Source organism: Nerophis lumbriciformis, linkage group LG27 (genome assembly GCF_033978685.3).
Source record: "Nerophis lumbriciformis linkage group LG27, RoL_Nlum_v2.1, whole genome shotgun sequence".
In the NCBI taxonomy this organism is placed as follows: domain Eukaryota; kingdom Metazoa; phylum Chordata; class Actinopteri; order Syngnathiformes; family Syngnathidae; genus Nerophis; species Nerophis lumbriciformis.
This window is the reverse complement of record NC_084574.2, coordinates 34,231,619-34,245,899: the sequence shown is the minus strand read 5'-3', so window position 1 is coordinate 34,245,899 and position 14,281 is coordinate 34,231,619. Positions and strand designations below refer to the sequence as shown.

Sequence of the window (14,281 nt, the reverse complement as noted above, 5' to 3'; positions counted from 1 at the left end):
GATGGATGGATGGATGGATGGATGGATGGATGGATGGAAACTAGGTAGAGAGGTTGCTAAAAATGTGTTTCTAAATGTTTGTATTCTACATTACCCAGAAGGCTTAGTGCTGTAGGCAGGAACAGGAAATCCAAGCACTGCGCTAGGCAACGTATAATTCTCAAAACACAAGGAGAGTGCAGCAGGTAAGTGCACAGGAAGTACAGGGAAAGCTGTGCAAGCTTAGCAAAGCAATTAAAGCTGTAATTGAAAGAAAAATAAGAGCGCAAAACAGGAAATAACAGTAAATCCAGGACAACAATACAAAATAGGATCAGGCCTGACATAACAGGTCCTGACAATGACAATATCACAGCACACATTCCAAAGAAATGATAGTCAATGACATACACTATATTGCCAAATGTATTGGGCCACCTGCCTTGACTCACATATGAACTGAAGTGCCACCCCATTCCTAACCCATAGGGTTCAATATGATATCAGTCCACCTTTTGCAGCTATTACAGCTTCAACTCTTCTGGGAAGGCTGTCCACAAGGTTGCCGAGTGTGTTTATAGGAATTTACGACCATTGTTCCAAAAGCACATTGGTGAGGTCACACACTGATGTTGGTCGAGAAGGCCTGGCTCTCAGTCTCCGTTCTAATTCATCCCAAAGTTGTTCTATCGGGTTCAGGTCAGGACTCTGTGCAGGCCAGTCACATTCATCCACACCAGACTTCGTCATCCATGTCTTTATGGACCTTGCTTTGTGCACTGGTGCACAGTCATGGTGGAAGAGGAAGGGGCCCGCTCCAAACTGTTCCCACAAGGTTGGGAGCATGAAATTGTCCAAAATGTTTTGGTATCCTGGAGCATTCAAAGTTCCTTTCACTGGAACTAAGGGGCCAAGCCCAACTCCTGAAAAACAACCCCACAACATAATTCCTCCTCCACCAAATTTCACATTTGGCACAATGCAGTCCGAAATGTTCCGTTCTCCTGGCAAAATCCAAACCCAGACTCGTCCATCAGATTGCCAGTTGGAAAATTGTGATTAATCACTCCAGTGGCGACATGCTTTACACCACTGCATCTGACGCTTTGCATTGAACTTAGTGATGTATGGCTTAGATGCAGCTGCCCGGCCATGGAAACCCATTCCATGAAGCTCTCTGCGTACTGTACGTGGGCTAATTAGAAGGTCACATGAAGTTTGGAGCTCTGAAGCAATTGACTGTGCAGAAAGTCAGCGACCTTTTTGCACTATGCGCTTCAGCATCCGCTGACCCCTCTCGGTCAGTTTACGTGGCCTACCACTTGGTGGCTGAGTTGCTGTTGTTCCCAAACTCTTCCGTTATCTTATAATAAAGCAGACAGTTGACTTGGAATATTTAGGAGCGAGGAACTTTCACGACTGGATTTGTTGCACAGGTGGCATCCTATGACAGTTCCACGCTGGAAATCACTGAGCTCCTGAGAGCGGCCCATTCTTTGACAAATGTTTGTAGAAACAGTCTCCATGCCTAAGTGCTTGATTTTATACACCTGTGGCCGGGCCAAGTGTTTAGGACACCTGATTCTGATCATTTGGATGGGTGGCCAAATACTTTTGGCAATATAGTAAATTATAGTCCATGACATATCTCGACTGGAGGAGGAGTGTACTTACCTCCATGCAGTGAATGTCATTCTTAATTATCTGGATATCTTCCTGACTCTCCTCCACAACTAAACGTGTTTCTTTCATAAGATGGGTCTTCTTTTCCCATAGCATGATATGATGCCTATTATGGAAAACAAAAACACAAACATAGCCGTTGCTGAAACCTAAAAATCTATCAAGGTAATGTAATTTAAGCTAATTGAAAAAAAATGAATTGAGCAAGAAACTGACTGGGTCTCCAACAGACCGGTGAAGAGTTTCTCTTTTTCCTCCTGAGTCTTTTCCAGTTTTAGTGCCATCTCTATGGACTCCCGGTCAGCATCCTAAACAGGTGGTATATGTAAGATTATTTATATACATTTTGTAAATACATTTGGCAATAACTAGTTAAAAAAATTGAAATGAGTGTGAGCAGCAAGGTCCTGCCTTGAGTTTGTGAAGAAAGTCAGACTGCATGGCAGAGTTCTCCTGCTCCAAAGCGTGACACAACTGAGTGTTCTTGCTGAGAAGAGTGTTGAGCTTCAGCAGGTCTCTTTGAAGCATCTCACTGCTCTTCTCCAAGTCACTCTCCTCATGGTGCATCGTCTCAAACTGACCTTTAAGTAAGTATGTATCAGCAATTACATTTTGCTAGCAGTGCAGTACATACTTTATCTGAGTGAATTGTTGCTTCATTTAAATATGACATACGCTCCAGATAAATCTTCTTTTGACGGATCACAGTGAACTTTGCCTGCGATTTGTTGTACTCCTTTCTATGTGCCTGTATGTCAAGGATCAGTCCCACGAGTGTTCCTTGATGCTTCAGCCAGAGCTGCTGGTCATTCTTGATTTTCTCAGATAATTTCTCAATCTGAGACTTTATTCCCTCTACATTTATTTGCAAAGGACTGAGGTCTCCATGCTGGGAACACATGCACATGTGTGTATTACAATACATATTGATTAATGACTTTCCAGATAAACAGTCAAGATTTCTTACCCCAGTGTTAGTTCCAATGAGATAGATTTTATTGTTGTAGTTTACAATGGCGGTCTGTTTCTGTGAGATGAGTAAATCCATCGAAAAACTGTCAGCCTTGGTAGATGTAACCACCTTGTTGTACTTTGTGATCTCTTCATCAAGCTCCTTTAGACTTCGGGATAAGTTTTCCAGTTTCTCATTGATCACATTGCTCTCCAATGTTGTTGCCATTACTTCACTCTCCAAATGCCACAGCTGATAAGCCTAATAAAGACAGGAAATGATGAGAGGTCATCTTTGTATTTTTCATGTAAAGGACACAGAGAGTGATGACTTTGTTAAGGAGCAATAAATCAGTAGCAAAACTAATGATAATATATACATGTATATTACATTGAATTATACATATAAATATATATTCAAGATACCATAAACAAGGAATGTCTTAGGATTTTCATACTCAAATGTCATTTGATAGATTTTGCCTATAAACGACAATCAGTGTTGGCGGCGTTGTTTTTTTTTCCATAGAGAGAAATAGACATTGTTACAGTATAATGTACTGTGAAGTGAATTGAATTATATACAATACAGGCCAAAAGTTTGGACACACCTTCTCATTCAATGCGTCTTCTTTATTTTCATGACTATTTACATTGTAGATTGTCACTGAAGGCATCAAAACTATGAATTAACACACGTGGAGTTATGTTCTTAACAAAAAAAGGTGATATAACTAAAAACGTTTTATATTCTAGTTTCTTCAAAATAGCCACCCTTTGCTCTGATTACGGCTTTGCACACTCTTAGCATTCTCTCGATGAGCTTTAAGAGGTCAAATTTCTTAAAGGATGGGTATTGCCACTGGGAGTACAGACCCAGGAAAACCTGCAGGTGTCATCATGTGATGTAGCTTCTCAACTAAAATAAAATGGTCTTCATTGACAAATTAACTACAGTTAAAGTAACTGAATTGAAAAAAAAATTGTCCTGCCCTATTTGCGATCTAATAAATCTGCCCCCAATTTCATTGTTGCTTCTAACTAACGTTACCTTCTCTTTCTTGAGAGATGCTGTCTTGTTGGTAAGCCGTTGATAGAACTGAGCAGCCTTGCTATCCATGAGCTTCTGCAGCATTTGGGTCATAATCTTGTCCTCTAACTTCAGGTGCTTCTCTTTGTTTTTCTCAAGCTTTCTCCTTTGGTCAGTCACTTCAGCTTGAAGACCATTGTCCTCCTTAATGAATTGAGAGCAGAATGTTAGTAAAATCATTGCTGGCCTCTGAGAAGTCTACAGTCTACCTTAGTGAACTCTGCCAGGGTGCGCTCTGTCTCCCCCAGGGCACGGCTGCAGATGCCATATTGGGCCTGCACAGCTTCGTATTGGTTTTGATTCTGACTCATCATCTTTTTGGAGACCTCACAGTCCATCTGGGCACAGTTTAGCAGCATAGTGAGAGTCTCGCTCTTCTCCTGCAGCTCAGAAATGGATTTCTTGCTGCCTTCAATCGCTTTGTCCAGCATGATTACTTGGTGCTCCGCCATGCTGTGGGAAAAGGGAATGATGTATAGCTTCACCTTTTGTGTTTTGTGAGATCTAGTGTGTATTTGATGGTTTACTTATAGTACAGACCAAAAGTTTGGAAACACCTTCTCATTCAATGCGTTTTCTTAATTTTCATGATTATTTACATTGTAGATTGTCACTGAAGGCATCAAAACTATAGATAAACACATGTGGAGTTATGTATTTAACAAAAAAAGGTGAAATAACTGAAAACATGTTTTATATTCTAGTTTCTTCAAAATAGGGGCGTGGTTGGGGGCGTGGTTAAGAGGGTAGGAGTATATTTACAGCTAGAATTCACCAAGTCAAGTATTTCATATATATATGTATATATATATATATATATATATATATATACATATATATATATATATATATATCAGTGACGTGCGGTGAGATTGATGGCTGGTGAGGCACTGACTTCATCAGTCAGATTTACAAACATATGAACCCTAAAGAGTATCTTATTCACCATTTGATTGGCAGCAGTTAACGGGTTATGTTTAAAAGCTCATACCAGCATTCTTCCCTGCTTGGCACTCAGCATCAAGGGTTGGAATTGGGGGTTAAATCACCAAAAATGATTCCCGGGCGCGGCGCCGCTGCTGCCCACTGCTCCCCTCACCTCACTTCCCAGGGGGTGAACAAGGGGATGGGTCAAATGCAGACGACAAATTTCATTACACCTAGTGTGTGTGTGACAATCATTGCTACTTTAACTTAACTTTAACTTTACACATACAAACTGTAGCACACAAAAAAGCACATTTAATAAAAAAAAAATTTATTATGGTCTTACCTTTACTTATAAATGAAGTCCACAACTAAAGCCCTCACTTAAACTTTCCACGTGCAAGATTGAATCTATTTAAAAAAGTGTAACCGAGGGTTTATAAATGTCGCCTATACTGTATGAAACTACAAAATAACAAACACGGAGGCTCCAGTTTACACGAGGACCACTTTATTTATCTTCTTTCAAAAACCTCCGCTCCACTCCGTGTCACATCACTTCCGCTCTTAGCGCCTTCAAAATAAGAGCTCAAGGCATATACTGTATAACAGCGCATAACAGGAACTTAACATCACAAAGAGGAAAGCACATGAAAATAGGTTACAAAAGTTATTTAATAAGAAGCCAAAAAGTGCAAAAACAATAATGTTTGTGTTGGAGGAGTTGTGAATTAGATACACCTGCAATCTGCAGGTGTACCCAATGTTGTGGCCCTGCAGTCATTCACAACTCCTCCAACACGAACATTATTGTTTTTGCACTTTTTGGCTTCTTATGAAATAACTTTTTTAAATAGATTCAATCTTGCACGTGTAAAGTTTAAGTGTGGGCCTTAGTTGATACAACAATTCTACGGCGGGGGTGCAGGAGGCGGGGTAACTGGAGTCTCAGCCAGTGCGTCTTTTGCAGCCGTTTTATGATCGCTCAGCACAAGAAATACGTTACACACATACCGTTGTTGACAAAATACACTGTACATTATATACCTCAGCTAACTAAACTATGGAAATGTATAATATAGTTCATATAGCAATACAGTCTCACTGCACAGCAGGCCAACAGTTAGCCGAGTCCGGAATCCATGGTGAGGCACTGAGTGACGTGCCTCAACTGGCTGCTGTTCACCGCACCGTCTCTTCTCAGTATTTGAACGGCAAATGTGAAAATTCAGCGATTTTCAATAAAAATGATCTAAAACCGGTGAAGTTAAATGGAAAATAACTCCATAGTATAATCACTGGATACATATAAAAATTTAATTATTATTTTTTCTTTTTACATTTTTTTTCTTTCCATGATGGCAGGTGAGGCCCTGCCTCACCTGCCTCTAGTGACTGCACGTCACTGATATATATATATGTATATATATATATATATATATATATATATATATATATATATATATATATATAAATAAATAAATAAGAGAAATACTTGAATTTCAGTGTCCATTTATTTACACATATACACACACATAACACGCATCTACTCATTGTTGAGTTAAGGGTTGAATTGTCCATCCTTGTTCTAAAGTCTGTCACTATTTTTCTAACCATGCTGAACACCCTACCCTCTCTGTTGATGCATTATGCTTCTTCGTCTCCTTGTTGTGTGCGCAGTTGTGCACTGCACTCTCTAAAAGCCGTAGATGTTATTGTCACATATGCATGTACAGTAGATGGCAGTATTGTCCTGTTTAAGAGTGTCACAACATTGCTGTTTACGGCAGACGAACTGCTTTACGGTAGACGAAAACGTGACTGCTGTTGTGTGTTGTTACCGCGCTGGGAGGACGTTAATGAAACTGCCTAACAATAATTCCACATAAGAAACCAAGAACTCGCCCTCGATCATTCTACAGTTATAACGTGATTGGGCAGGCACGCTGTTTATATTGTGGGAAAGCGGACGTGAAAATAGGCTGACACGTCACTCAGGTCCGCATGGAGCTGGAGGGGGCGTGGCCTCCAGCTCCGCCTGAATTTCGGGAGATTTTCGGGAGAAAATTTGTCCCGGGAGGTTTTCGGTAGAGGCGCTGAATTTCGGGAGTCTCCCGGAAAATCCGGGAGGGTTGGCAAGTATGAACCAGGGCCACCGGTGTTCACGCATAACAACCTGAACTGCAAGCAAACAAGTTGTGTGATAACTTATATGCAATTATTCTGACACGTTCATTCCTAGTTTTGATGCCTTCAGTGACAATCTACAATGTACAAAGTCATGAAAATAAAGAAAACACATTGAATGAGGAGGTGTGTCCAAACTTTTGGCCTGTACTGTATACATACATGACATGTGGAATACAGAGCATCGATCAGTAAATTTTGCTTAAAGGCGTCCTAATATGCAAAACCTACTTTTTTAAATTAATCGTACGTGTTTTTTGTGTTTGGGATCCTCATAAGTCCTAAAAATTTGAAATCAAACCATGGAGGCACGGCGGCAATATTAAGTCTTGCCTTCTTCCAAAATTGCTCCAAAGGAGTCGTTTGGAATTTGAGTGCGATTAGTTAAATCAGGCAGCACGGTGGAAGAGGGGTTAGTGCGTCTGCCTCACAATACGAAGGTCCTGAGTAGTCGTGAGTTCAATCCCGGGCTCGGGATCTTTCTGTGTGGAGCTTGCATGTTCTCCCCGTGACTGCGTGGGTTCCCTCCGGGTACTCCGGCTTCCTCCCACCTCCAAAGACATGCACCTGGGGATAGGTTGATTGGCAACACTAAATGGTCCCTAGTGTGTGAATGTGAGTGTGAATGTTGTCTGTCTATCTGTGTTGGCCCTGCGATGAGATGGCGACTTGTCCAGGGTGTACCCCACCTTCCGCCCGATTGTAGCTGAGATAGGCTCCAGCGCCCCCCCCCGACCCCGAAGGGAATAAGTGGTAGCAAATGGATGGATGGATGGATAGTTAAATCAGCAGATAGCTCCAAACATGGTAAAGGTTTAGTGAAGTTATAATCATTAAGTTCCTTATTTTTCTCTGTCCTCTTGTTATGGGGCAGACTGGCTCGCACATGCACATGCATCCTGTGCTGTTGCCATTTCTAAAAAAGATATTGTATATTCTAACTTATATGAGTTAGTACATTTTGTATGGAAGTGCTAAAAACCACAACATGGCTGACAAAGTAGAATTGCAGTCTTGGCCTTGAGGAGAGCTTCAGCATTAAAATAAGGGTGTCTACAAAATGATACATTCTGAAGAGACGGCCAGAAAGCATCTTGACGATGATTTGTAAAACAAAAGCTGTGCAAAATTTTGACCAAATTACCATTGTTACATGTTATGTAGACCTCAAGGAAGTGTTTTAAATGTAGGGGGCAAAAATACTAATATGACCCTTTTAAATACTCAAAGGATGTTTTTATAGGAATTATTATTTTAATAGACTTTTTTCTATTTGTTTATTTGGAATACATAACAAACGTCACAGTAAACCCTAAAATATCCAACCCAAACATCTGGTGTCTTACTCGCTAGCTTATAGCGAGAGATCAACATGACTTTGATTTTGTAACCAAGGGAACAAAAAAAGTGATTGTCACTGTGGAGGAGAATAAGGAAATTATATTTATTTATTTATTATTTTTCTGGACTATAGGGAGCACCGGATTATAAGGCGCACTGCCGATGAGGGGGTCTATTCAGGTCTTTTTTCATACAAAAGGTGCACCGGATTATAAGGCGCATTAAAAGGGGTCATATTATGATTTTTTTTCTAAATTTAAAAAATTTCCCTGTGGTCAACATAACATGTGATGGTGGTTCTTTGGTCAAAATGTTGCATAGATGATGTTTTACAGATCATCTTCAAGTCGCTTTCTGACAGTCATCTTTGTTGTAGCGGTGTAGCGTGCAAGGACGGGAGTGGAAGAAGTGTCAAAAGATGGCGCTAACCGTTTTAATGACATTCAGACTTTACTTCAATCAATAACGGAGCAGCATCTCCTCATCCGTGGCTCACTATAGTACAACAACGCCGGAAATTTGTCCCGGGAAAAAACGTCCGACCGGAACTAAAGTTCCGTGGGGGAATTTTGTAAACCCACTACACTGGCAGTTTTTAGCGCTTCCATAGCGAGATACAAGTTAGAATTTTACGCTACTTTATATTAAAAATGGCAACCGCGGGGGGTGAATGTCTCATAACAAGAAGGTAGTGAAAAAGAAGAAGCTTATCGACTACGTAATCGGCACGGACTACAGTGGCGGACTTGCGCAAATTTTCAGGACTTATGCAGATCTCAAATACACATCAGCAGGTACCAGAAGGTAAGAAAAGTTGGTTTTGCATAATATTGTGAACCAAAACGCCAGATATATGTCTGCTAATGGGTGCCATTTTGCGGTCCTTATACACACACCATAATAATACTTGTATCTTTGACTACGGTAGCCGTAATGGGCCGACAATCTATCAAGCAGTGCAGCTTCAAAGTCATACTAAAATATTTTGACAGATGTTTGAGTGCTGTGTGCAATGTTCTTTATTTTCAATGGAACATTTAAAGTTTTGGGGTTGTTTACTGCCATCATATTGCAGTCTACACATATCTCTTATGTGTGACTACCATCTACTGGTCACACTTATCATTACACCATGTACCAAATAAAATTGCTTCGAGGTCAGTAGGCACAACCAAAATTATCCCGTACTTTAGGCGCACCGGGTTAAAAGGCGAACTGTCGATTTTTGAGAAAATTATAGGATTTTGAGTGCGCCTTATTGTCCGAAAAATACGGTATATTAAATAAGTAAATCACGGAAAACCATGACCAAGGTGTGCATTTACTTGGTGAAGCAGTACAAGGCTACAAGGCTACAAGATGGCACTTACAAGCTGCACCATTCCGAAGCAGAATGAGTTGTCCGCCAAAAGCGTAAATACATTTTTTTAAACAGGAGACATTTATTCATGAGAATAAAGAGTTCATGGTGTGTTTGACAGAGAAGCAGCTCATAGTGTCAAAGTTCACTCTCCGAAGTAAATGCTATACACTCTTATTACATTACATCATAAAACTACGACGATGTTTGAAGTATATTGTATTGTAATATTATATTGTAAATTATTGTAAAAATGTTATTTATTAAGAAGATTGTTTTTCTTATTAAAAAGGATGTTTTTTATTCAAATTGTGTTTTTGAGGGTTCACCACGGAATAATGGCATTTCAATTTATTACAATTGGGAACATTGATTTAAAATATGTTTGATATAAGGTAAGCCGAGGTACCACTGTACATCCATACATTCACCCTTTCATTTCACGTATTATAGGCATAGTCATAGTTATTATTACATTCACCCTTCTTTTTTTTTTAACTAATTGTCACCTAACAGCCTCCTGCATGGCTTGGAAGTCTTCATCCCGCCTCTTCAAATCCACCAGGCTCCTGTTCCACTGCTGCAGTAGCTGTCTCTGTGACATCGCCAGGGACTCGATTTGAATTTCTGCCTAAACACGTTCATGGACACAAACACATTTTTACCACATATTTTCACAACTTTAAACACTAGCCTGAGATATTTCCCATATTCATGATTTTAAAGCAAAGTAAGAAAATTGACTAAAGTATATGCCACAGCACAGGCAAATATTTTTCCTCAGAGGTTGATAGAGAACAGACTTGGAAAATTCTTACAGTCAGCAGTCAATAATAACATAAATAGTCATTTACAGAGAAACATTTTGATTACACATTGTGGATGTTGCTCTTGGATTGATATAATTTACAGAATTCACAGGTCCTACATGATACCTCAGAAAGAGCCTCTTTGGTTGCACGTGTTGTCTCTGCCTGGGCTTTTCTCTGAACTTCATACATGTCCCTCTGTTGTGTTTGTCGCTCCAAGTCCTTGGTGAGGTGCTCCACATACATATCCTAGTTTTTTACGACAGTTAATCAACATTCATGTTTAGGGCAGCAGATACATTGCATATTGTGTTTGTTAAAGTTTTTCACCTGTGTAAATTTCTCCTCTTCCACTTGAGATCTCTTAGCTCTTGCCTTGCTTGTGACATTCTTCATGGCTTTTACATTGCAATGCAGATCTTCACTGACTTCTTGTGTGAAGTTGAGGTGTGGCATCAGTTTTTCCAGCTCTTTCTGTAGGTTGGATACTAGGAATAAGAAACACAAAATTATTGGGAACATACATTTGTATGTTTGTCAATATACAGGTAAAAGCCAGTAAATTAGAATATTTTGAAAAACTTGATTTATTTCAGTAATTGCATTCAAAAGGTGTAACTTGTACATTATATTTATTCATTGCACACAGACTGATGCATTCAAACGTTTATTTCATTTAATTTTGATGATTTGAAGTGGCAACAAATGAAAATCCAAAATTCCGTGTGTCACAAAATTAGAATATTGTGTAAGGCTAATACAAAAAAGGGATTTTTAGAAATGTTGGCCAACTGAAAAGTATGAAAATGAAAAATATGAGCATGTACAATACTCAATACTTGGTTGGAGCTCCTTTTGCCTCAATTACTGCGTTAATGCGGCGTGGCATGGAGTCGATGAGTTTCTGGCACTGCTCAGGTGTTATGAGAGCCCAGGTTGCTCTGATAGTGGCCTTCAACTCTTCTGCGTTTTTGGGTCTGGCATTCTGCATCTTCCTTTTCACAATACCCCACAGATTTTCTATGGGGCTAAGGTCAGGGGAGTTGGCGGGCCAATTTAGAACAGAAATACCATGGTCCGTAAACCAGGCACGGGTAGATTTTGCGCTGTGTGCAGGCGCCAAGTCCTGTTGGAACTTGAAATCTCCATCTCCATAGAGCAGGTCAGCAGCAGGAAGCATGAAGTGCTCTAAAACTTGCTGGTAGACGGCTGCGTTGACCCTGGATCTCAGGAAACAGAGTGGACCGACACCAGCAGATGACATGGCACCCCAAACCATCACCCAACCATGCACATTTTGCATTTCCTTTGGAAATCGAGGTCCCAGAGTCTGGAGGAAGACAGGAGAGGCACAGGATCCACGTTGCCTGAAGTCTAGTGTAAAGTTTCCACCATCAGTGATGGTTTGGGGTGCCATGTCATCTGCTGGTGTCGGTCCACTCTGTTTCCTGAGATCCAGGGTCAACGCAGCCGTCTACCAGCAAGTTTTAGAGCACTTCATGCTTCCTGCTGCTGACCTGCTCTATGGAGATGGAGATTTCAAGTTCCAACAGGACTTGGCGCCTGCACACAGCGCAAAATCTAGCCGTGCCTGGTTTACGGACCATGGTATTTCTGTTCTAAATTGGCCCGCCAACTCCCCTGACCTTAGCCCCATAGAAAATCTGTGGGGTATTGTGAAAAGGAAGATGCACAATGCCAGACCCAAAAACGCAGAAGAGTTGAAGGCCACTATCAGAGCAACCTGGGCTCTCATAACACCTGAGCAGTGCCAGAAACTCATCGACTCCATGCCACGCCGCATTAACGCAGTAATTGAGGCAAAAGGAGCTCCAACCAAGTATTGAGTATTGTACATGCTCATATTTTTCATTTTCATACTTTTCAGTTGGCCAACATTTCTAAAAATCCCTTTTTTGTATTAGCCTTAAGTAATATTCTAATTTTGTGACACACGGAATTTTGGATTTTCATTTGTTGCCACTTCAAATCATCAAAATTAAATGAAATAAACATTTGAATGCATCAGTCTGTGTGCAATGAATAAATATAATGTACAAGTTACACCTTTTGAATGCAATTACTGAAATAAATCAAGTTTTTCAAAATATTCTAATTTACTGGCTTTTACCTGTACAATACCCAAAACCAGTGAAGTTGGCACGTTGTGTAAATCGTAAATAAAGAGACAGGTCTGGACTACAAGCAGGCCAGTCTAGTACCCACACTCTTTTACTACGAAGCCACGCTGTTATAACATGTGCAGAATGTGGCTTGGCATAGTCTTGCTGAAATAAGCAGGGGCGTCCATGAAAAAGACATTGATTGGATGGCAACATATGTTGCTCCAAAACCTGTATGTGCCTTTCAGCATTAATGGTGCCTTCACAGATGTGTAAGTTACCCATGCCTTGAGCACTAATACATTTAAGTTACAGTTAAAGTACCAATGATTGTCACACACACACAAGATGTGGCAAAATTATTCTCTGCATTTGACCCATCACCCTTGATCACCCTCTGGGAGGTGAGGGGAGCAATGAGCAGCAGCGGTGGCCGCGCCCGGGAATCATTTTTGGTGATTTAACCCCCAATTCCAACCTTTGATGCTGAGTGTCAAGCAGGGAGGTAATGGGTCCCATTTTTATAGTCTTTGGTATGACTCGGCTGGGGTTTTAACTCACAACCTACCGGAGGACACCACGTCCACAGTTTCCAAAAACAATTTGAAATGTGGACTCCAGTTTGCATTAGTCCATCTTAGATGAGCTCGGGCCCAGCGAAGCCGGCGGCGAGTCTGGGTGTTGTTGATAAATGGCTTTTGCTTTGCATAGTAGAGTTTTAACTTGCACATACGGATGTAGCGGCCAACTGTAGTTACTGACAGTGGTTTTCTGAAGTGTTCCTGAGCCCACGTGGTGATATCCTTTACACAATGATGTTGTTTTTTGATGCAGTACCACCTGAGGGATCGAAGGTCACGGGCATGGCCGCTTATGTGCAGGGATTTCTCCAGATTCTCTGAACCTTTTGATGATATACAGACCGTAGATGGTGAAATCCCCAAATTCCTTGCAGTAGCTCGTTAGGGCTGGGCGATATATCGATATACTCGATATATCGCGGGTTTGTCTCTGTGCGATATAGAAAATTACTATATCGTGATATTCGAGTATACGTTCTCACACAGTTGCTTTTAGCTGCGGGCATTACACTACAGGCTCTTCTAACTCTTTCTTGTCTGTCCTTCTCACAGACAGCAAGCGCACCTTCTTACATACGTCACATACGTATACGCCCTTGCGGAGCAGAGAGGTAGCAGCATGGGTAACGTTAGCTGTGATGCTAGCGGAGTGGTGCGAGCGGTAATACGAGAGAAAGAAGGTGCCAATCTGGTAACAAATGAAGGAAAAATTAATTCCCAAGAAAAACAGCAGGGGGTCCATCGTCTGGCGGTGGTTTGGCTTCAAGTGGGAATATGTCGAACAGACAACCGTATACGTCAAGTGTGGGGAAAAAGCATTGCTACAAAAAGTAGCATTACTGCTAATATGTAGCATCTGAAGAGTGCTTACTCCGCATGTCAACATCTCTGTTCGGTGCCACACGCCTAAACCATCAAAATGCAGAGGCAAACATTTCCAGATCAACACCATATGAAAAAAATAGTCAACAACAGAAGGAGATAACGTCCGCAGGAACCTACCACATAGTGAAGGACATACACAATTTGATTTCCTATTATGCAGCTAATTTTTATTTGACACTTATTGAAATATCTTGTGTGACATCAAGCACAAAAGTGCACTTTATTTGTTTTAAACTATTGTAGTGGCGTTCTGTACAAAAAGTGCACTTTAGTGTTGTTTTGATATGTCATCTTGGTGACATCATGCACAAAAGTGCACTAATAGCTTGTTTTAAAATGTCTCTGACAATCTTGCACTTTCTGTT

General features: G+C 40.7%; 1 protein-coding gene across 1 annotated transcript in view; it reads right to left on the bottom strand.

The window, feature by feature from the left end:
* The window catches only part of LOC133624476 (coiled-coil domain-containing protein 40-like), a 41,004-nt gene that overhangs the window by 11,178 nt on the left and 15,545 nt on the right, over positions 1–14,281 (bottom strand). Inside the window, exons 7-16 of the mRNA XM_061988053.2 lie at positions 10,658–10,815; positions 10,454–10,576; positions 10,028–10,149; positions 3,913–4,156; positions 3,665–3,847; positions 2,630–2,875; positions 2,338–2,551; positions 2,074–2,243; positions 1,879–1,970; positions 1,654–1,768 (exon numbers count right to left, since the gene is read on the bottom strand). Of these exons, the coding sequence (XP_061844037.2) occupies positions 1,654–1,768; positions 1,879–1,970; positions 2,074–2,243; positions 2,338–2,551; positions 2,630–2,875; positions 3,665–3,847; positions 3,913–4,156; positions 10,028–10,149; positions 10,454–10,576; positions 10,658–10,815 (1,667 nt within the window). The remainder of the gene's footprint in view (positions 1–1,653; positions 1,769–1,878; positions 1,971–2,073; positions 2,244–2,337; positions 2,552–2,629; positions 2,876–3,664; positions 3,848–3,912; positions 4,157–10,027; positions 10,150–10,453; positions 10,577–10,657; positions 10,816–14,281) is intronic.